The sequence below is a fragment of the Bos javanicus genome, chromosome 6 (assembly GCF_032452875.1).
Source record: "Bos javanicus breed banteng chromosome 6, ARS-OSU_banteng_1.0, whole genome shotgun sequence".
NCBI lineage: Eukaryota > Metazoa > Chordata > Mammalia > Artiodactyla > Bovidae > Bos > Bos javanicus.
This window is the reverse complement of record NC_083873.1, coordinates 16,244,096-16,268,597: the sequence shown is the minus strand read 5'-3', so window position 1 is coordinate 16,268,597 and position 24,502 is coordinate 16,244,096. Positions and strand designations below refer to the sequence as shown.

At 39.0% G+C, this 24,502-nt stretch overlaps 1 protein-coding gene across 2 annotated transcripts in view; it reads left to right on the top strand.

The window, feature by feature from the left end:
• SEC24B (SEC24 homolog B, COPII coat complex component) overlaps positions 1-24,502 on the top strand; it is an 81,178-nt gene that overhangs the window by 7,192 nt on the left and 49,484 nt on the right. For both annotated transcript variants that reach the window (XM_061419415.1, XM_061419416.1), the window contains exons 2-3: positions 8,422-9,165; positions 19,074-19,247. In XM_061419415.1, coding sequence (XP_061275399.1) covers positions 8,422-9,165; positions 19,074-19,247 — 918 coding nt within the window. The remainder of the gene's footprint in view (positions 1-8,421; positions 9,166-19,073; positions 19,248-24,502) is intronic.

Sequence of the window (24,502 nt, the reverse complement as noted above, 5' to 3'; positions counted from 1 at the left end):
TTCCTGAATTAATTCAGTCTTTTCAATTCAGGAAAAGATTAATGAAGCAAACATTTTTATATTCAAAATGTTGCTTCTCTATGGAATGAGGGGAATGAGGAAACATTTAAGAGCCTATGATTTTTTTTGGTATAGTGACTAGATGTTTCATAAAATACTTGCTGTGTAAATTTTGATTTTCATATCGAGTTTGCATAAAGCAGGAATAGAATCAGTTTTCCTTTGGTGAGAATCTGATCTCAGGAAGGAAATTATGTCACTGAGGCAGATCTATTCTTTGGGTAGATTTTATGATAATTTTCTCTCAATAAGGATAGCAAGGGTGCTTATAGAAAATCAGAGGCTGTATCTCGCTTGTGTATGATAATATCAGTCAGGCTGACCATCTAAAACCTTTGCAGCTGTGATTAGAGCTAGGGAGATTATCTTGGATCTGGGTGGGCCTGATACACTTGCAACCATCCTTATTGGAAACTGGAGGAGTCAGCCTACAGAGAAAGTAGTAACAAGACCACAGGAGCAGAGGTTAGAATGATGTACTTTGAAGATGGAGGGAAGGGGCCACAAGCCAAGGAATGCAGGTGACCATTAGAAGCTGAACAAGGTAAGGAAATGGATTCTTTCCTCAGGCTTCAGAAAGAACCAGCTTTGCCCATGACACCTTGACATTAGCTCAATGAAACTGATTTTGGACTTCTGACTTCCAAACTGTAAAGTAATAAATTTGTACTATTTTAAGCCACTAAATTTGTAGTAATTTATTACACTGTACTAGGAAACTCATACATCTAATGAGAAGGAAAAAAAGCGGCAATGTCAAAACACTTTAGATGCAGTGAAATGCAGTAGATTTTTACTTTCCTTTTGTTTCGAGTGTTCTTATACTTGAACTACTAAAGAATAAAAAGTGTAGAATGGCAGAGAAAAAATATTCAGACTTGTAATTTGTTCTGGTAGTAGAGTATAAGTATTAAGTTTTGAATTCTTTTTCTTTATATATCATGCACATGCATGCATACTGTCGCTCAGTCTGTCTGACTCTTTGGGACCTCATGGGCCATAGCCCACCAGCCTCCTCTGTCCTTGAGATTTCCCAGGCAAGAATACTAGAGTGGGTTGCCATTTCCTTCTCCAGGGGACCATCAGGGAAGCCCTTAAATATCATGTAGTTGTGGATAATTGTGATGAGATAAGTGCCTGATACAGAAATATGGATGATTATTTACTGGGCTTATTTTTTTTTTCTTCAAAACACAGCAATGGAATCCATGAGCCAGTCACTATCCTAAGCCTTAAGGATATGATAAAGCGGAGAGCAAAGTAGGCCCAGGTTTTTGACTCACAGAGTGTACACTTAGTAACAGTCCCACGTGGAAAGCACTGTCGCAGAGGTCCAGTATACTGCAATACAACATCAAGCGGGCAGCGACCTGTAGAATTACAGAATGTTTTCTAGAGGAAGAGCTGAGAGCTGAAGGATGAGTACGAGTTGGTCAGGTGAAGTGGGTAGAAGGGGACCTCGAAGGTTCCAGGTAGAAGGAGGAGCCTGTGTGAACAGTCAGAAGTGAACAAGCATGACTTGAGAACTCTCTGTGCTAAGAGAGGGTGTATGTGGAATAGAGATTTTCAGCCTTTTCACTCATGGCTGCTTTAGTGCTAAAGTTTTTGGTGACATTCTTGAAGGAGTTAAACTTAGAACACATGTATTTTAAAACAGCAAGTTCCAGGAAAAATATATTAACATAATCCTCTTCAGAGGTCTTTATAAAGCAGCTTAATATTCTGCCCTAGTCAACCTCTTTGCTGGCCTTTTGACACAAAGCTGTAGCATGCAGCCTTACCTGATGTTGTGCTGTGGCTCCTTTGCTTTTCTTGCGGCAAGTTATACTTCTTTACCAGCTCAGCATTCTGTGTCACTTCATCATAACACTAGGCGTTTCTAGTTGCAGCAGAGCTTTTGATACATTTTATTGATCCAAGTTGGGCAAACTCAGGTGAGGACTTGCAGTATATTAAGGTATACCTTTAGGAAATCATTGTGAAAAGGAGGAGTAGTGAGCTGTGAGTGGCAGAGGTTTCCCCAGTGGCTCAGTGGTAAACAATCTGCTTGCCGATGCAGGAGACACGGGTTCAATCCCTGGTTGGGGAAGGAAATGGCAACCCCCTCCAGTATTCTTACCTGGGAAATCCCCAAAACAGAGGAGCCTGGCATGCTGTAGACCATGGGGTCACAGAGTCGGACATAACTTGGCAACTGAGCACAAGCACACACACAGCAGGGCAGGGGTCAGATCATAAAAAGTCTTTGCATTGGTTTTATCTTTGCTCCTGAAACAAATAACCACAAACTGGTGGCTTAAAACAACATGAATTCATCTTCTGTAGGTTAGAAGTCTAACTGGGCTAAAATCCAGGTGTCATTAGGGCTGCATTCACTTCCAGAGGCTCTAGGAGAGAACCCATTTCTTTTCCTTTTCCAGCTTCCAGAGGCTGTGCACATTCCTTGGCTCTTGGCCACTCTTTCCATCTTCAGAGCCAGCAACATTGCCTTTCTCAGAGGAGTCTTCTGTGATCACATCTCCTTCTGACTCTCTTCTGCCTCCCTTTTCCACTTATAAGGACTCTCATGATTATGTGGCGCTTACCTATATTATATATTCCCTCTTTGAAAGTCCATTGACTTAACAGCCCTAATGCTATCTGTAATGTTACCACCCATGTAACCTAGCATTTTCACTGGTTCTAGGGATTAGGACACGAATGTGGGGTGAGGGAGGGATTATCCTGTCTCCCACTATTTTACAGGCCATATTAGAGAATTTGAATTTATTCTTGATGGCAAGAGAAACCATTAGAAAGCTTTAAACAAGGAACTAACAATCTGCTATTCTTTTTCAAAGTCCCCCCCCCCCCCCATTTTAGTACCTTGCCTTTCCTTAGAAATTTTAGAATCTTCTTGTTGGTATTTATTTGGGGGGGAAAAAAAAAAAAAAAAGCCTTCATGTGTTTTGGGGATTGTATTGAATCAGAAGATCAAAATTAAGATAACTTACATCTTAATGTCAAGCCTTCCTGTCCACAAAGATGATATATCATTCCATTTATTTAAGTCCTGAATTTCTTTTGTCAGTGTTTTGTAGTTTTCTACATATAGATTCTTCACATATTTCATTAGATTTGTATTTTCAGTACTACTTTTTGTGTGAGCTGTTGTAAATAGCATTTTGGCTTTAGAATCTGAATCCTGAATTTTTTAAAATAGTGATTGCTATTCTGGTTGCTATTACTACATAATAAATTACAACAGAACTTAGGGGTTAAACAACCATTATTCTCACAGCTTGTGTTGAGCTAAGAATTTGAACAGGGCACGGCAAAGATGGCTTTTCTCTGCTCTAGGACGTCTAGAGCCAGAGCTGGGAAGATGCAAAGGTTATTTTGATGGCTGGAGATTAGGATGACCTTGAAGGCTCATTTATTCACACATCTGGCACTTAGACTAGAATATATCAGACTTGTACTTCAAACCAGAGTGCCTAGCAGTGACCACTCTGTGTGTTTTTGGCATCCTTAGACCATGGCAGCTGTGGAGTAAATGGGCTTCTTATGGAGTTGCTTAGGGATCCACATGCGAATAATCCCATCAAACAATACAGGTGCTCAATTATCTATGACTGAGTCTGGGAATTTATACAGCTTTGCTTCTGCCATTCTTTATTGGTGGAAGCTGTTACAAGCCTGCTCAAATTCAGGAGGAGTAGACAGATCCTAGCCTTCAATCAGCAGAGTGTCAAAAGAGTTTGGTGACCATGCTTTAAAACTGCCACGGTTACTGAGGCAATTATCGGGAATATAAGTAAGTGAAAATGCTAATACTAGTGAAATTCCCATAATTTACAGAGTGTCTTTTTTTTTTTTTTTTTTAAAGAGAATGGGTGCATTTGTGACCTTTGCCAGGCTTATTTTTTATACAGAAGAAATATAACTTTAATATTCACAACCCCTGGGCTTCCCTGTTGGCTCAGAAGGTAAAAAATCTGCCTGCCATGTAGGAAACCCAAGTTTGATCCCTGCGTTGGGATGATCCCCTGGAGTAGGAAATGACAGTCCCCTCCAGTATTCCTCCCTGGAGAATCCCATGGACAGAGGAGCCTGGTGGGCTACAGTCCATGGGGTCTCAAAGAGTCAGACACGACTGAGCAACTAAGCATTCACTATTAATATACCCTAAGAAAAAGTTAAGAATTATCTAATACATTTTAAAGTTGAAGAAAATGCACAACTTGTTAGGTCACAGTAAGACAAAATTTTTAAAAATTATTTTCTTGTCCTAGCATTGTCTTTAAATTTAAACTGATCTTTATTTTTTTTTAGTGCAAGTTTAAAAAAATTGATTTTAAATATTCAAAAAATTATTTTACTTTGAAAGGAGTTAATTCAGATATTATTTTAGTTAAATTATACTAGAATTTTTGGGGGGGTACTCTTGGATCATTTAGATTTTGGTAAGGAATGGTATGCATTGACATATAATTAGCTATTCTTACCTTCGCACCCTCTTTCCAAAGTAAGTACCTTCCTTTTCCTTGATGGATGGAAAAGTAAATAGACTTTTTTGGTGGGTAATTTACTTCTGATAAATGTTACCAGTTCCAACATTCCTGTTATTTTTAGAAGAATGGCATTTGAGTAGCTTGGACAAGATCATGGTTATTGTCCTGTTTTCAGAGATCATTTAGCATAGATAAGCCAAATCAAATCATAGAGTGAGTAGATATTTAAACAGATTTATCTGATCTCTTGATTAGTAAATGTGTACATTGTTGGGTTTTCTCAGGCTATAATGAAGAGTGGCAAAACCATTTTTTAAGATCTGTTTTAGTAAGAGGAGAAGAACATTTTACACTTTTTTTTTTAAGGCATGTTAATGAAAGATTTGTATTAAGACTCGTTTCCTTTTAAGTAAATTCTTTTAAGTGAACTATGATCATGTGAAATATCCTATAAGAAAAGTAAATTATATACCTAGTAAAATAGTGTTACCTGAGTTTTGGTTCCTTGTATACTTGGAATTACAGAAGTTTGGACTTTATTTTTTGTTTACAGCTTGATTGTGTGAGTTATCTTTGGAGAATGTATTTAAATGACTAAATGCTAAAGATTATTTAGTAGGAATTGAAAATAGAATAAGGAAATTATTCATGTATCTTTTATGAGTACATATTATCTATTTTATACATTATTATGGCAAGGAATACAGTGACACCTTCTTCTGTGTCAGTGAACTTGAAACAGCTTGAAATTTATATATGTATATCTTTGTGTGTGTGTGTATGTGTATATGTGTGTGTGTGTGTGTATTTGATTATCCTTTCATTTGGGCTTCCCTGGTTGCTCAGACAGTAAAAAATCCACCTGCAATGTGAGAGACCTGGGTTTGAACCCTGGGTTCTGAAGATCCCCTGGAGAAGGGAACAGCTACCCACTCCAGTATCCTTGCCTGGAGAATTCCATGGAGAGAGAAGCCTGGCAGGCTACAGTCCACAGGGTCGCAAAGAGTCGGACATGACCAAGCGACTTTTACTTTCACTTTTCATTTCAGAGGCTTCCCTGGTGGCTCAGGGGTTAAAGCATCTGCCTGCAATGTGGGAGACCTGGGTTCAATCCCTAGATCGGGAAGATCCCCTGACAAGGAAATGGCAATCCACTCCAGTATTTTTGCCTGGAGAATCCCATGGAGGGAGGAGCCGGGTAGGCTACAGTCCACGGGGTCGCAAAGAGTTGGACACGACTGAGCTACTTCACTTCACTTCACAGATACCTATTTCATTCCAAAAGACAAGCAAATTAGATTCCAGGATAATTCAAGTTTGCCCTTGGAACCAAAACTAGAACTCCATTGTTTGAGATAATTGACCTTCTGGGCTGAAGAAAGCTAGTAGGATTTTAGTGTAGCGAGGGCCAGCAGATCACTGTTTAAAAGCATGGACTTGAGCCAGATTATCTAAATCAAATCCCAGCCCTATTACTTTCTAAGTATGTGACTTTATTAACTTAAATTTTGTTTCATTTATCTTATTATAAAGTAGTTATAATGATACTCTTTATTTCAGGTTGTTATGAGGAGGAATAAAGGAGTGAATATATGTAAAACATTAGAACAGTGAGTGGCACAAAGTGTAATGTTTAGACTATTAATAAAATTAAGTTATGATAACTTTAATGATACAGATAAAATAAATACATTCTATAGGGAACAAAGATAAATATGTAAAAATGAAAGTATTAAAAGCACTAGAGGAAAACATGGGTAGTTTTATAATATTGGAGTGGGGGAGGCTTTATGAAGTATGAATTAAAATTTTATCAAGCATGAAAGATTTTACTACATGATAATTGAGACACTATAGCAGGAGACAAGGTGAACAAAGTTAAGTAATCTGAAGGAAATACAGGCAGCACATAATAGTAACATATGGTTAAATTGCTTAATGTATATGAACATTTATAAATTATTAAGGGACACACAATCCTTTGGGGAGAGGGTAGATAACAAAAATACCCAAGTGGCTAAGAAACATTTGTAAGGATTCTCAGCATCACTCAAAGTTTAGTACTGCAAGATAAAATGTTTCTCTCTTATTAGATTGGCAGAGATTAAAATGGTACTCAGTGTTGGGAAGATGAGGCATTCTGAAGCATCATTGATGAGAGGTACAAATTGATAGACATTTTTGGAGGTATTTGGCAATAATGGTCAATTTTCAGTTCAGTTCAGTCGCTAAGTCGTGTCCAACTCTTTGCGACCCCATGAATCGCAGCACGCCAGGCCTCCCTGTCCATCACCAACACCCGGAGTTTACTCAAACTCATGTGCATCGAGTCGGTGATGCCATCCAGCCATCTCCTGTCGTCCCCTTTTCCTCCTGCCTCCGATCCCTCCCAGCATCAGGGTCTTTTCCAATGAGTCAGCTCTTCACATGAGGTGGCCAAAGTATTGGAGTTTCAGCTTTTAGCATCAGTCCTTCTGATGAACACCCAGGACTGATCTCCTTTAGGACGGACTGGTTGGATCTCCTTGCAGTCCAAGGGACTCAAGAGTCTTCTCCAACACCATAGTTCAAAAGCATAAATTCTTCGGCGCTCAGCTTTCTTCACAGTCCAACTCTCACATCCATACAGGACCACTGGAAAAACCATAGCCTTGACTAGATGGACCTTTGTTGGCAAAGTAATGTCTCTGCTTTTCAATATGCTATCTAGGTTGGTCATAACTTTCCTTCCAATTTTAATTGCCCCTAAACCCTTTGAACCTCCAGTTTCAATTCTAGGAACTTATCCTGCAGATTCATCACAAAGGTAGACCTCATAAATTAGTTCACTCCCTGGAATAAATATTCATCATGGGGATTTAGTAAATAATGTTATGTTTCTACAATGAAATATTATTAGATTCTTTTAGAAGAATAATAAAGATTTATATGTGCTAACACAGATGGATATCCTTGCCGAACTGTAGTATGGTCTTTGTGGTTAAGTATATATATATATGTGTGTATGTATATATTACATATATTGTACATACAGGTATCCAAAGAATACACAAGAAACCATTAACTAAACTACATCTGGGAAGTAGGATTTCAGCTACCAGGGAAAGAAGGGGACTTGTACTTTTCACTTTATGTTCTTCATTGTTTGAATTTTTTAAATAATAGATATATTGTTTTATAATTTAAAAAAAAGGGGGGGGCAGTAAGAAAGGTTTGAACTTCGACTTTGGTAGGTATATTGTTATCATGACAAAATAGCCTAAAACTTACCAATTTAAAACAAAAAGTACTAATCTCATAGTTTCTTTGGGACATGAAGCAGTCTAGCTGGGAGATTCTGGATTAGGGTCTCAAGCATGAGATTGTAGTCAGCTGTCAGCTGGGGCCCTGGTTATCTTTAAGACTCTATTACTTGGTGTGAAGAGTCTGCTTCCAGACTCACTCTTGAGGTTGTGGGCAGACCTCAGTTCTCTCTGGCTGTTGGTCGTGAGAATGCGATTCCTCACTGTATGGGTTTTTCCAGAGAGCTCTTCACAGTTTGGCAACTTTGATCTTCCGCACCCAGAGATCTAAGAGTGCCAGTGCCTGAGACGGGACAAGTCTTAGGAGTGATAGCATTGCCTCTGCTGTATGCTGCTGGTCACAGTCCAATATGGGCATATCGTGGGAGGGTATGAGTACCAGAGCATGGAGGTAACTGGGCACCATCGTGGAGGCTGACTACCACGGCGGGTCTGTTAGAGTACAGTCTCTCGTAACAGTTTGGGATTATGAAGAAGTAAATTAGGGCAACATTTAGATGGGAACTGTGCTTAAACATTAGTTGCCTTCTTACTAATCCCTGTCAATACGTGCTTTTCTTTTTCAGGTCCGGCACAGAATCAAATGCAGGTTCCATCTGAGTATGGATTGCCTCCTCAAAACTATATTGTTCCCTCAGGACATTACTCTCAAGGACCTGGGAAAATGACCTCATTGCCATTGCAAAGCCAGAGTGGTGATTACTACTCTGGTCTCTATACGGTACCAACCCAGAACGTGGCGACTCCTAACACAGCCAGCCAGCAAGCAGGAGCACAGCAGATGTATGGCAGGGCTCCTCCCGCCCCTCACGCTGTGGGATCCACTCCGGGATCTTTCCAAGGTGCCTCGTCCTCCGCATCGCATTTGCATACGAGTGCCTCCCAGCCGTACTCCTCTTTTGTGAATCATTACAACAGTCCAGCCACGTACTCTGCCAGTTCCTCTGTTGCTTCTCAGGGATTTCCCTCTACTTGTGGTCACTATGCTTTGTCAACTGTTTCTAATGCTGCGTATCCTAGTATTTCATATCCCTCTCTACCTGCTGGTGATCCATATGGGCAACAAATGTTTACCTCACAGAATGCTCCAGCTGTCAGGCCAATTAGAGATAATTCATTTTCTGGTCAAAACACCGCTGTCAGCCATCCGTCCCCGCTTCCACCTCCACCATCACGACAGTACCACCAGCAGCAGAGTCTTTCAGGATACAGTACTTTTTCGTGGTCAGCCCCAGGCCTTCCATCAACCCAAGACAATCTGATTCGAAACCACACCTCCCTGGCTACAGCCAGCAACCCAACAAATACCGGTAGGTTGAATAAAAAGTCCACCAAAGCATGGTTGAAAGTCAGTGCATTTCCAATCCGTTTTTATTGCATGACAGTTAAAGATGATATTGCCCATTAGAAAAATCAGAAATTAGCTTCCTTTTGCTATTTATTTGCTTTTATTTACTGTAAAATTTTGCAGCATCTCCTTGAACACTTCCCCTTCATTTGTTCACAGCTAGCCACCTGACCGTCTGCCTTGTATAGCGTGGTTCCTTGCCCCGAGGAGGATCTCAGTTGGTGTTTACTGATACGTTTTCTTGCCTCTGCTATAGTAGTCTTTAATGTGAGTTAGGAATAGGGCACAGTGGAAAAGTCCATTTGAGGATATGTTTTGTTAGCTGCTACTTTCTTTTTTATATTAGTTTGGCTTTGGGACAGTTATTCTTCCAGCCATAGCCCCAGTTCTCTGTAGAAAAAATTATGGCCTGAAATACCAAACTGGTGAGGTGAACTCTTATTTGCAACTTTCACAGAAGATATGTTTCCTATACATTAAAGCTGATGCTTTCTCAGCCCCAGATAGATAAGTTAGAATGAAGGACAGTGAAGATGGAGAAAGATGCATGAAGAATACTCTTGTAATTAGTCTTTCTCACCTTCCTAGACTAAGATATGATTAAATTTATTTGTTTAAAAAAGTTATGTACACAAGCTATATATGTAGTTTATTTAGTGTGGGTTTTGCATAAAATATACTCACTTTAATTCATCTTGTCACTTGGACCTTAACAAAATCTGCTCTTGAACTGAATGAAACAGTATGAAAAGAATGAGTACTGGAAATCTGTGATAGTTTTCTGAATAATGTCTCTAGATGGTTTATCAGAGTCTAGATAGCCACATGTCAAGGATGTTGTAGAAAAGTATCCTTCCCTAGACAGTTAGATTATTTAAAGTTAGGCCTTTAGAATCTTAGATATGAGCTGTACATTTGAGATCACCTGTTCTTTCAGTGCTGTTATTTAGAAACACCTTGGGTTACAAGCAACTAATAGTGGTTTAAACAGAAAAGGTGTTTTTTTCCTCACATAACAAGGAGTCAACAAGTCTAGGCAGATGCTGATCCAGATGTCCTCTTTGTCTTCTCTGCCATCCTTAGTATGTTGGTTTATAGAAACAAGATAACTTATGTACCTGTCAAAATTAAAAGCAGAAAGAAGGGAGAGGAAAGACAATGGGTTCGTGGCACTGACAGGCTTCATTTTCTGTGTCATTTGCCATTGCTGTTTTAAAAGACCATGTCTAATTTAAGGGAAGGCCAGAAAATGAATAATTCGCTTTGGAGCCTCCATGGTAGAGACAGGCATGAAAAAAGGGGTTAGCATTGACTGGGTCTTAGGTAAGTCAGCTTGAAGCATCCGTCACAATTCCGAAATCTGGCTCTGCACCAGAATCCCTTGCATAGAATCCCTCAAACCCAACTGACTGAGCTAGAATAGAATAATCTCCAGGGTAGTCTTGGGAATCTGAATTTCTGACTGGCTCTTGAGTGATGTCTGGTAACAGATCCGAATTCTAGTGCTGTCCCTTTGCTTTACAAACTAGGAAAGCCTGTAGTCCTGAGTACTGGAAGAAGCTCAGTTGCTTCTGACTCTCAGTCTGCCCATCTCGGAACCAGGGCTTTCTGTCCCATAGAAATCCTGTTTTCTTTTTCCTTTCAGCAATCCTTTTACAGATCAGCTTATCTAAGATCCCTCTGACCTAAGGATTTTATGACTTTTGTGACCAAAAAATAGAAGAAAGTCAGGTAATTCCTATCTTATTTCTGAGATGGGAATAGGACCAGATAGGATGAATTTATATTAAGATGTAGGATTGAAAAAAGTGGGGCCACTTGGCTTATGAGTAGAATACCTATTGGCAAGGGCCTACTATTGAAAAAAATATTGAATAAATAGTAAGGAGAATTACAAAATTACCTTCTATTTGAATGACTAGTAATTAGTCCATTAGGCAAAGAGAAGGGAGTGTATTTCCATTGTTTTAATTGTAATACTATATTATGAAAGCCATAATAAATATAATTTTAGAAGTTAATGTGTAAAGAAGTGGGTTTTCCCCCCCTTAGATTGGTAAATGACTTTAATTGTAGTTCAGAAGTTGACAAATTAGATATATCTCAGGTTAATATGGCCTATTGCTTGTCATCATGTTAAAAGAAAGAGATTACTTTTAAAACTTACTTTAAAATTCAGTATTACAGAAGTTCCTAAACTTCCTCAGTTGATGTTTCTGTACTTTTTTCCAGTGCCCCACACTATATCATAGTAATAGTTCTTAAGGTTTTCTGACAGATGTTACTGATTTCTCTTGGAGAATTTAAAACATCCCTTGGAACTGCAAGTTTGTCGCAAGGGCAACTTGGGTACCTAAGTACAAGGTTTGGGAACCATAGGTATATTGATTGTAACTTTCTAGAAAGACAAGCAGTTTAATTGCTTTGGACACTTAAATTATATTGTCAAAGTAGGAATCTTATATATTAAGCATGGTTTTGTATGAAAACTAATCTTTGAGTAATTGATAAGAATGATTGCATTTATTACTTGATTATATTAGCTTCATTTTCAGGTAATATAGTTAAACTTCAGCAATTCATGAAGGGTTGAGATCCAAAAGCAAAACCTGAGTTAAGTGAAGTCACTCAGTAGTGTCCGACTCTTTGCGACCCCATGGACTGTAGCCTACCATGTTCCTCTGTCCATGGGATTTTTCAGGCAAGAGTACTGGAGTGGGTTGCCATTTCCTTCTCCAAGGGATCTTCCCAACCCAGGGATCGAACCCTGGTCTCCTGCATTGTAGGCGGATGCTTTACCATCTGCACCACCTGAGTTAAGTGATTATCAAAAACACAGTGATTGATACAAGCTGTTACTTTTAGGCAGTTGAGTTCATATTCAGAAATGTGGAATAAAAGAGACATTTAAACATTATCTCATTTACCTCTTTATTTTAGAAAAGCACATTAATATAATTTAGCACTAGAATTTCAGATTATTTTTGTTAAAAACATGGTGATGTATGTTTTGAGTGCTATGTTAAGTTAATTTAGGGTGAAATTTTGGCTAGTGTTTAAAAGGTATCATTAGGCCATTAAATATTTTTTTAACTGTCTTTATAGGTAAATTTCTCAAGGTTCAGAAGCTCTTTCCTAGTTTGAGGTGAAGTTGGTTGAATAATACAAGCTCAACAAGGATCACATCTTGCTGGAATATTGTAAAATAGTAGTATCTGATTAATGCTATTTTACCAAGTATAATTTTATTTTTTAAAAAAAGAAACTTTTAAAAATCTACTCATAAAAATAATAATAGACATTGATAAAATCCTTGTGTAAAAATCTACAACTTACATGATACTAAGGTGTAATCACTGATATGTTAATATATGTCTGTCATCTTGAGGTGATGATGTGCCTGAGGAAGAGCAAAGTAGATACTAGGAGGTGACTCTCTGGATAAAGAAATCAAGTTGGAAATGTTAGAAAACTGCATTGGAGGTACAAACAGTACAGTTAAGAGATTATTTCCTCTTCGGGGACGTGTGTTGAGCCTGCAGAGTTGTGGGATAATAACGATTGTGCCCCTCACACGCCTCCAGTTTTTCACAGGCACTCTTGAACCTTGTCTTTTCTCACCTTTGTACTTCCTGCCTGAAGATTTTCGATACTTACTCCCTTAAGCTCAGAAGATGAAATGTGCATCTTTATGACCACTTCCTTCAAAACTTGGTTTTATCGGTTATTCCTTTTCTGGTGTCTCAGTTTCCCAGTTTCTGCTGGGCTGTGGCATTGGGAAGATGAGAGGAAAGGACGAGGCGAAGGAAAAACATAAGCTTGGTTCTGTCTGTAATCAGCAGCCATCAGAAGTTTTTAAGCGCAGTGGTGACTGTCAGGTTTGTGATTTAGGTCTTCCCGTGAGCAGTGCGGTAGGTGAACTGGAAGAGGAAGAACTTGGAGACAAGATTAACTAGGAAGGAGTTAGCTACAACTATCTAGATGAAGGATGCTAACACAGGTTGGGATTCGTTTAGACAGAAGACAGGTGGCAAGAGATGATTTCAAGAAGTGGTTGATAGGGTTTATGAAGGAAAAGGAATAATAGAAGTTGACTTAAAATTTTCTAGTTTGAACAGCTTGAATGGGTAGTGGTATTATTAGTTGAGAATTTACTCTTCCTAGTTCCAACAGAGTTGTATGTACACTTACTGAGAAGCTGCTAAGAACTAACAAGGGAACTACCTTAATGCCAACAAATAAATAGATAAACGGTTTATTTTTGAATTGTGTTCTGTCGCTACATATACCATATTTCATCTGTCACATTCTCTTTATGAAAGGGGTAGTTTTCTTGTTTTTTTTCTGGCATTTTTTTTTTTTTTTTGGTGGTCTTTAATATTTGTGGAACTTGTCTTCATTTATTTGACAGATATTTGAAAGCCAACTATGTGACAGGCATTTATTTTAGTGCTGGGAGATAAAATAGCAAATAAAAAGATTTGATGCCATACCTCATGAAGTTGTAATCTTCTTAGGAAGGCAAACATTATCCAAATAAATGCAAATAAATGTAAAATTGCTATTGTCATTTAAGTATCATGAGGCAGAGATTTATGGTGCTTGGTGAAGAGTATTCTAGGTACATCTGGCCTGTTAGTCGTGGAGTTTAGCAAAGTTTTCCTTGATATTTGATATGTGAGCTGCAATCTGAAGAATGAATTTTCCATGTATAAGATAGATTACAGATAAAACAAGTGTCTAAATGCAAAAAGGCAAAACTTCAAAACTTTTCAGAGAAAATGTGGAAGAACCTTCAAGTAGGGAAGAATTTCTGAAGGACACTACATATAATGTTATCTAGCCATAAAGAATAAGCATGATGAGTTTTACTAATTTCTAATTAAGAACTTTACTTGCCATTAACTGGGAGAAAAAAATTTATAGTATTTTATCCAAAATTACACAAATAACACATAAGATCAATAAGAAAAAGAAAAATACACAACCAAGAAAAAAACACAAACAGGCATTTCACAAACGAAAACATACTCGGTCTCATTAACAATCAGGGAAAAGCAGCTTAGAATGGGAAAACTACTTATACCTAGTGTCAGGATGAGGAAACCTTGAAAGACTGAGCACACCAGGTCATGGCAAGGATGTGGAATAAAAAAAATCTTAGACACTGTTTGTCAGAGGATCTATTGGTTCAATATTTTAGGGACATTCGGCATTAGTGGAATTGAAGGTGACCATACTCTAGAACACAGCTATCCTACTTCTGTGTCCTCTAGAGAAGTGTTCTTCTCACACTTTGTGTGTATGAGTTACCCAGGGTCCTGTTAAAATGCAGGTCTTGATTCACCAGGGCTAGTGTGGCCCTGCCTAAAGATTTTGTCAAGTTTCTGACTAAGGTGTTGGTACCCTATAGAGTACAGTTTGAATAAGGAGGCCCTAGAGCACGACTGAGCGACTTCCCTTTCACTTTTCACTTTCATGCATTGGAGAAGGAAACGGCAACCCACTCCAGTGTTCTTGCCTGGAGAATCCCAGGGATGGGGGAGCCTGGTGGGCTGCCGTCTGTGGGGTTGCACAGAGTCGGACATGACTGAAGTGACTTAGCAGCAGCAGCAGCAGCAAAACACCACTTCCTGTTTTAGATGTGTAGTGCTAGTAGGATGGAGAAGGCAATGGCACCCCACTCCAGTACTCTTGCCTGGAAAATTCCATGGATGCAGGAGCCTGGTGGGCTGCAGTCCATGGGGTCGCTAAGAGTCGGACATGACTGAGCGACTTCACTTTCACTTTTCACTTTCATGCATTGGAGAAGGAAATGGCAACCTACTCCAGTACTCTTGCCGGGAAAATCCCATGGATGGAGGAGCCTGGTGGGCTGCAGTCTGTGGGGTCGCTAAGAGTTGGACACGACTGAGCGACTTCACTTTCACTTTTCACTTTCATGCATTGGAGAAGGAAATGGCAACCCACTCCAGTATTCTTGCCTGGAGAATCCCAGGGCTCGGGGAGCCTGATGGGCTGCCATCTATGGGGTCGCACAGAGTCAGACACGACTGAAGCGACTTAGCAGCAGCAGCAGCAGTTCTAGTAGGAAATGACATTTTGGGGATTCTGAGCTAAAAAGACTAGTCTGTTCCCTTGGCCAAAGAGCTCACTTCCCACAGGCTGCCCCTGGGGCCAAGGGAGTTCTCATTCCTTGCTTCGTAGCTGCACACTTGGGAGTTGTGGCGCAGACATTGAGAAGCTCCATCCCAGAGAAACCACACGTGTGCACCAGGGACAGGTCTGTGAGTGTTCTTGTAGTACTGCATGTGAAAATGAAAACATCAGAACCCTGATGTCCGTTTGTAGTTGAATGGATAAATCATGTATATCCTTCCAGTGGACTGCTGAATAGAGCTGCACTCATTAATACAAATGAATCCTGGAAATGCAGGATTCATGGAAGAATATATGTAATATGCTATTGTGATAAAGTTAAAAAGCAAGCAGAAATAATATTTAGAGATACTTATCTGTGTGGTAAACTATTGAATAACAAAAGCAAGGGGTTAGTGAACACAGTCAGGAGGGAGGCAAGGGAATGCCTTCTGTGAGGAGTGCACCAAGAGCATCAGCAATATTGGAAACGCTTTCTTTTCACAGTTGGATGCTGAGTTCATGGGTATTCCTTTTATTATGATTTTATAACTATATACACATATGTAAGGCATAGACTTATTTGTATCAATTATTTTATTAAAGCGAAAAGTCTGTTACATCTAAAGGGGCTTACGTGTAATTCCCTTTAATGGAAGAGAGCACAGCAAGTTCAAGGGACTCAAAGACTATGAAGCTAGAGGAGGACCATGGACCAGGAGGAGGCTGGGATCATTCAGGGCCTGGTTGACCGCATTAAGTTTTTCAGGATAAGATGTTTTGTCTCCACCCTCGAGCACTGGCAGAATATTGAAGGACTGTAAGCAGGATGATGCCATGTATCAAGCTGGAGCCTGGAGAACACAGAGGGCCCTGTACACACCTGAACTACTTCTCTTCGACTTGGTGCTTGGGATTTTGTTCCTGAAAAATTACTTGTGGGACCATCTAGAGGCCCAGGGTGATGGAATCATTCTCCGGAGAGGATTTATATTTCCTTCTGCCAGTTTCCTCCAAGAACTGCCAGCTTGTGATCACGTTCATCCCAGTCTAAGGCCCTAGTGTAGTGGACTGTGTAGATGTTCTGAATCAAAGCTGCTGGCTTTTGTAAGGCTTGGCTTCCTGGTTTATCCTGGTCCTGAGGTTATAACCCTTCAGGTACTATCCTAAACGTGAAGGTACGGGCTGCCGTAGCAGGCGCCCTATCTTGGGTGTGCTGTGGGAGACGTCTTATTTTCCACACTCTGCAGGGCCACCAAGAACGGCACATCTGGTTTACGACAGATATCCACAGGGTGAAAGCAGCTCTCAGTGTTGGGCTTATTTCTCTTGAGTTTTCAATTTCTTACAGATTTTCCCCCGGAGATTAGTTTATGTCATGTTAGATTTTTGGTGATTTTAAGAAAATCTTTTTAAATATAGTTTTTAAAGTTATCTTCCTTAGAAGGTTTAGTCATAATTACCTACATCACCATTACCAGAGGCAGAAATATTTTCTGTATTTTTATACAGTGTCTTTTAGTTTCTCATATGAGCAAAGGTAAAATTAGTATATTTACTGTTTTCTATACCCCTTTTCTCTATCACTCAATTTTAAGTGATTATATCTTTCTTAATTTTTGCCTTGTACTGTTAAATATACTCATCACTCTTGGTACTTTGACATTTTGAATGATTTTATCGGTTATCTAATGCTAGTTGAAAACCAGAATTATTTATTATTTTTCACAGTTCTGTAGGTTGGTTGGGCAGTTCCTCTGCTTGTTTTCCTAGACTTCTGTGACTTCATTTAGCTTGACAGTTGGCTGGGCTGAAAGATCCTAGGCTTCACTCACATGTCTGGCCGTTGCTGCCCACTGTTCACGCGAGTACTTAGGTTTTTCTCCACATTGACCAGATCCGCTTCCTTACGTGACGGGGTCAGGGCAGCATTTCAAGAGCAGAAAGGTATAAGCTTCAGTGCCTCTCAAAACCTGAGGTCTTGAGCTTGTACACCATTACGTTTGCCACATTCTGCTGGTGAAAGCCAGTCGAAAGTTTAACCTCAGTTCAGGGAGTGGGAAAATAGGTTCCCACTTCTTAATGAGAGGAACTGAAAAATATTGCTGACTGTGTCTCTCACAGTGACGTTTGTCCTTACTAAAAATAATGTGGCAGTCAGTGCATTTAGACCACAGTCCGCCTTCTTTCCCCATTCCTCATATTTGTATCATTTGTACACTCTTGGGAAATATATCACATTTTGTTCTGTTACTATATATATTGTTACACTTGTTTCAGTCTTAGACCTGAGTTTGTTCATGTACATATACACATACTGGAGAAGGAAATGGCAACCCACTCCAGTGTTCTTGCCTGGAGAATCCCAGGGACGGGGGAGCCTGGTGGGCTGCCATCTATGGGGTCGCACAGAGTCGGACACGACTGAAGCGACTTGGCAGCAGCATATACACATACACACATCGTGCGTATAATACACACACGTACCTGTCTGTATGTGTGTGTATTCTGTTGTGTAAGTTTAAGATGTGCCGCATAATGATATACAAATTTATTGCAAAATGACTACCATAGTAGGGTTAGTCACCTCTCCTAATTGCCTTTTTTGTGTATTTGGTGAGGACATTTAAGACAGACTGTCTTAATAACTTTCAAGTATATTATAACAGTGTTTTTAAGTATAGTCACCATTATTGTACATTAGCTCCAGAACCTACTCCTAACTGAGAGTTTGTACCCTTTGACCAGTATCTCCCTATTTTCCTTACCTCCCTGCTTCTGGTAACCAAAACTTTCTGTGAGTTTGGCTTTTTTAGATTTCATATATAAATTAGACCATACACTATTTTTCTGACTTAACCTCAATTAGCATAATGGCCTCAGGGTCCATTCCCGTTGTCACATGGCAGCATTTCCTGCAATTTCTGATTTAATGATATTCCAGTGTATGTGTGTGTATTTTCTTTATTTCCACATGTTCTGTATCCATTCATGCACTGTATGTGTGTGTATATACACATACACGTATATATGCACACACATATCTCCATGTGTATATATCCAGATCCACCACATTTTTAAAGTCCATTCACCCGCCAGTGAACACCTAGGTTGTCATTGTAGGTTTGTCCATTATCTCTTGGTTGGCTGAAGATGATCTTGCAGGTCGGGCAATTGGAGCTGTCAGAGACCGACTATGAATCACATGCGCTTTGCTCCAGAAGTCCAACCTAATGTTAATCTCAGAACCTTACGTAGCTACCTGTGAGACAGGGCATCTGACTAGAGACAGCAAATGAGACGTGGCAGTTTACAGTACAAAATGGGATCAGAGCTAGTACTGGAAACATCTGTATGATTCACAAATCACATTACTGTTGACGCAAATCACCTCTATCATCTGAGGTACACTGCTGCACAGTGCGATAGTCCGTATTAATAATAGTGATCTTTAGTAAAGATCGTTGGGGTTCATTTTGTTTAAGAAGGTTTGGAAGCTTGTGGCATGTTTTAGGAAAATTGCCGTTAAACGTTATTAAAACATTTAGTGAGTTAAGTTTTTCGTTTTTTGGGAAATCATTTCTTTGGACCTGTTATTTCCTAGATAGAGACATACCAGATAAATGTGATGCTGCTGAAGTTTCTACAAGAACTTCAGAAAAACTGTGTTTTGTTGATATTTTAATGTATTTCAAGCTTATTGCCGTGGGTGAAACAGTTTCTTGTCTTCAGTTGCAGATTCCTTGTCCTGTTCTGTAATGCAAAATGTTCAGCCTCCCAAGTCCAGCCCAGTAGTGTCCACTGTTGTGTCAGGAGCCTCGTCGACTAGAATGCCTCCTGCTGCAAATCGTCCAGTGGAGCCTGTGGCCTCTGTTACACAGCCGTCAGAGCTATTACAGCAGAAAGGTATTTGAGAAATACGTTATACTAGGTATAGTACATACATACGTATGTGTACATGCTAATTCAAATAGGTCATTTTAAAAAATCAAACTGAATAACCATAATTTATAGAAAATATGAAAAAACTAATTTATAGTTTCTATTCAGATGATTATGTTTTAATATATTCCAGCCTCGGTTTGATTTTATATATTGTAGAATTTTGTTAAATCTGTTATGTATTTTATATAATTGTAATCAGTTTACATAATATTTTGTATTTTGCTTTTACATGTGTTAAATTATGCAGTTCTCCATATATGTCGTATAGTTTTGTAATCGTGATGACTAATTCATTGTGTCAGGGTATTACAGTTTACTAATCATCCCTCTATTATGGACCATTTCATTTCTTTTTTTTTTTTTTATAGATTATTGTTGTTTCTTCTAGGATAAAACACCCAAGATTTCCTTCTTTAGTGAATTTACATATCCTCTTTGATGACTTCTTTGCTTGTCTTTATAATTAATAGAAAGTAACTTTTGACCCAGTTTTGAGAATGAGAGGATGAAAATGAAATTGTAAGCCACACTCTTGCCTTGTTGACAAACAATGTGGTTTATTTGTTTGCTTGTTTAATAGTCTGCATGTGTTAAGTGACAGGTGTTCTTTTAACCCTGTCTCCCCACACTGGCTTTTCTTTTGGCAGTATTCTTGATTGTTTTCTGTCTGGCTAAAATTGGAGATCTGTTGATGTTTCAGGTTAATATACTGTACTTCTCATTTGATGAGAGAGAACTGTTTTGGGGGATGTGTGCCTTGTGTTCCCATCATAATCATTAGTAATGTTTTAGGCACTGTATCACTGTGTGATGACAACCCGTCACCTTGAGTCTGAAGAACCCTTTTTTGTTTTGAAACTTGGGAAAAGCAACATAAATCCTTCGACTTGTCTCACTGCTCTTACCTGCTAAGTGTTCCTGTGGTCAGCAGAGGCTTAACTATCATTTGATTGGATTGTACATTATAGATTTTCTTACTCTTTTTTTTTTTTTTTAAGAAAAGCCAACTGCAGCACCAAAGGGTGTGTCCATTGTTTCCCAATAAGGAATAGAATCTAGTTATTACAGCATTTACCTTCAAAGTGAGGGACTATTGGGAGAGTTTTACTTATCATGAGTAGAAGAAACTTAAGGAAATGGCAACCCACTCCAGTGTTCTTGCCTGGAGAATCCCAGGGACGGGGAAGCCTGGTGGGCTTCCGTCTATGGGGTTGCACAGAGTCGGACACGACTGTAGTGACTAAGCAGTAGCAGTAGCAGGAGCCCTAACTAAATGAGTGGTGTGTTTCCTAACCATTGGTGACCACCTTCCAGATATTACATATCTTGCTTGTTTGGGCCCTTTACATTGCCCCCACTAATTTATTTTAATCCCTTTATCAATTCTACTAGGTAGACATCCTGGTTTTACAGATGAGAAAAGTGACATTCACAGCAATTAGGTAACTTGCTCAAGATTATAAATTAGGGAATAGTAGAATGAAAGATCTTTAACACTCACCTTCCTATCTTGTGTTGTCTCTATGAGGCTGAATTATTGTTTTTGTCAGCTGTTACGCTCTTATCTTACTCAAGATAACGCTCCTTGAATAAGTAACAGAAAAGATAATACTGGAGACATTTGAATTGCAGCTTTTATTGTTCTGTTTTCTGAAGTAGAAGGTTGGCTACTGAGAGGTCTCTGCCTTTGGATAGGTTTGGAACACACCCAGGTCTGTGTGAGCTCTGGCACCAGGCGTGCTGTGCACGTAGTGGTTTGTGGGCCTGATACTTGTGGCAGTTGTGTAGCCACAGCTGTGTACGGTACGCTCTGGGTCTGATAGGACTTCTTGAATATTGATACTTGAAAGAGATTAGTCTTTTTCTCTTGTGAATGAACAATGTTGCCTGCTGTATAACAAAGAATGGGGCAGCCACCGAGGCACTGTAGCTGCCCGCCAGCAGTCAGCCCTGAGGGAATTCAGGACAGGCAGTGGGGCCGCCTGCTGCCTTGCCCTAAACCACCTAACCCTAAACCGCTGCAGTCGTGTGCCTGAGGGAGCTCGGAAAGGGAAAGAACTGGACGTTGGCCTCCATAGAGGCGGTGCATATCAAAGGAGTGATTTCAGTGCATCTTCCCGTATGTAGAAAAGAGCTACATCCATTAACTGGTTTTCTTTAATTAATGGTGATCTTTTGATGTTCCACCTGCCTGGTCTTTGTCCCCAAAACCTCTGTATATCCTGGCTCCTCCCTTACCCCTTCAGAACAGCCCCTCAGAGCTGTCTGAGATACCTGGCCTCCAGGCTTGAAGTCCTCAGAAAGCCAGCCAGATAAAACATAGTTCTCAAGCTTTAGGTTGTGCTTTTTTCCCAGTATTTCAGAGATAGCCTTTCTTAGTTATTCTCTCAGCAATTTTTACTGGTTTTTAGAGGAGAGACTTTTTTGCTTGCGTACCTCCTAAAATTTTTTTGAAGGAAACTAGAACTACTTGAACATTTTTAGATCGACATCTAAAATTTTTCACCAGAAGTTTAAATACTTGCAGTTATATAATTTTCAGTGTACTGCATATATTGACTTTTAAAACAAAGATGTTGTGTTTTTCGTTGTATCCACTGGGATGAAGTCTGTCATCCTTTAAAAAAAATAGTGAAATTAGCCCTTCTTTAACAATTAGAAAGTTTACATTTTTCCTTTTTCTTCTTAATATCATATCTCCTCTCTTGAATGTAGTAAAAATATATACTTAAGCTAGAAACTTTTTAACGCTCCCATCATGCTTCTCTGCTACTATATATATAGGCATATGTGAATATATATGCATATGAAGTTCTAAAATTTGTGTTATTGTCTATAACCACAGGTGTCTCAGCGTTAACACTTTTTCTTCTTGATTATTCTATCAATACAGTTATTTTGAGTTTCTAGTTGGTGAAGATAATAAACATTATGAATTTTGGTGTTTTTTAAATGGAAAGTACCTTTTCATTGGAAATACATCTTTCATTGAAGTTAATGTCTTTCCCTCCTCCCCACCATAGCTTTCTGTACCTGGGTTGCATATGGTTCATTATTAAAATAAGATAAATTTTAGAAAAATGTCATTTATAGTTGTTTATTTTTGTACAGATAATTACTGAGAAAATTTTGTTCATGTAAGGTAGATAGGAATGGTATTGGAAGGGTTTTATTAAAGTAATATTGTTCTTTTAGGTTTTTTAACCTTCTGAGCTTATTTTCCCGGTTGTAGATAGCTGGTAACATTATTTCATGTAGCAGTTTATAGTTTAAAAATACCTTTAGGTTTTATTGTCTCACTTGATCATCATGTGAAGCAGACATACCACATATTTCTTCTATAGAAGAGAGAAGTTGAGGTTTAGAGAGATGTTTGTTTTACTGAGTTAGCAGTTATTCAAAATACTGTAAATTTCATTATACTGAAGCGACTCAGCAGCAGTATAATATCGCATACTTTTATCTCACAGGTAGTATCTCTGCATAACCTAATTGGCAAAGGCAGTCCTCATTTTCAAACCAGTGAGGCACATTTTATTCTTTGTCAAATAGTCTGATTTAATTTTTAATCCAATGAAATGTGTTCCTAAAGTTTCAGGAGGTATCATAATTCCACTGAGAAATAAATTTCATCTTCTGTCTCATAAGCCAAAATTACTAAAAGCTGTCAAGTTTAAATGTCAAAGTTATTCTTTTTTATAGTAAGTTATAAAAACTAGCCTGCAGAAGGCAATGGCACCCCACTCCAAGTGTTCTTGCCTGAAGAATCCCATGGGCGGAGGAGCCTGGTAGGCTGCAGTCCATGGGGTCGCCAAGAGTTGGAGATGACTGAGCGACTTCACTTTCACTGTTCACTTTCATGCATTGGAGAAAGAAATGGCAACCCACTCCAGTGTTCTTGCCTGGAGAATCCCAGGGACGGCGGAGCCTGGTGGGCTGCTGTCTATGGGGTCGCACAGAGTCGGACGCGACTGAAGCGACTTAGCAGCAGCAGCAGCATAAAAACTAGACAGTGAATCAATATGCTGTTTCTCATTGCCAAATTTGAAACAAAGCATTGTAATATGTACCTAATATTAGGCTATTTGTGAAGCCAGGCTTGTCTTAAAAAACATTGTATTCCTGTGGTAAAATACATGCATAGTGTCAGTCTCTCCAGTCACGTCCAGCTCGCGACCCCACGCTGTAGCCTGCCAGGCTCCTCTGTCCATGGAATTCTTCAGCCAAGAATACTGGAGCAGGTTGCCATTCCCTTCTCCAGGGTATTTGCAGGCAGATTCTTTATCTTCTGAGCCACCAGGGAAGCCCCAAATACATGTCTAGTGTTTATCAAACTCTGTTATTTGACATTTTTTTTAGTATTTAAATAGGAATCATGCATAAAAGTTAAAAATAATTCCATTAATTCCATCAGACATAGTAAAAATTTGTACATGTACAAATATATATGTAGTATGTATATGTATTTTATAAAATATATATACATATATATACTATTAAGTACTAATAGATTTATTGTTGTTTAGTTGCTAAGGTGTGTATGACTGTTTTGTGACACCATGAACCTGTAGCTCGCCAGTCTCCTCTGTCCCTGGGATTTCCGAGGGAAGAATACTGGAGTGGGTTGCCATTTCCTCCTCCAGGGGTTCTTCCTGACCCAGGGATAGAATCCATGTCTCCTGCATTGGTGGGCAGATTCTTTACCACTGAGCCACCTGGAAAGCCCAGTTAATAGGTTTACCCGCTAATAAATTTTTTGTTGTTGGTTTTAAAAGAAGGTAGAAGGAAGTAAATATTGTATAAAATAGAAGGAGATATGAAATGGTTATAATTATTATAAATATTTTATGATAAAATGTGTTGTAAGGTACTTTATTGAATATCTCATAGACTTTGAGAGGAATCCAGTGTATCTTGAAAAAGACTGGTAGTCCTAGAAAATATTCTACTTGTTTTTAAAGGAACTGGCATTACTCAAAATATTGCTCAGATTGGTGGAAGGTTCTTTTTCTAATGACTTGCCCTAGGGATAAGTATTAAGAATAGTTGAAAATAATTGTTTTCATTTAAATATACACAAAAACATGTTTTGAAGTTCAATAGTGATTGTAGCGAATACTTGTGTAGTATTTACTGTATTTCAGGTTCCATTCTAAGGTTTAAAATATATTAATTCATTTAATCCTCCCAGCAACCATTTGAGATAGTCATTGCCC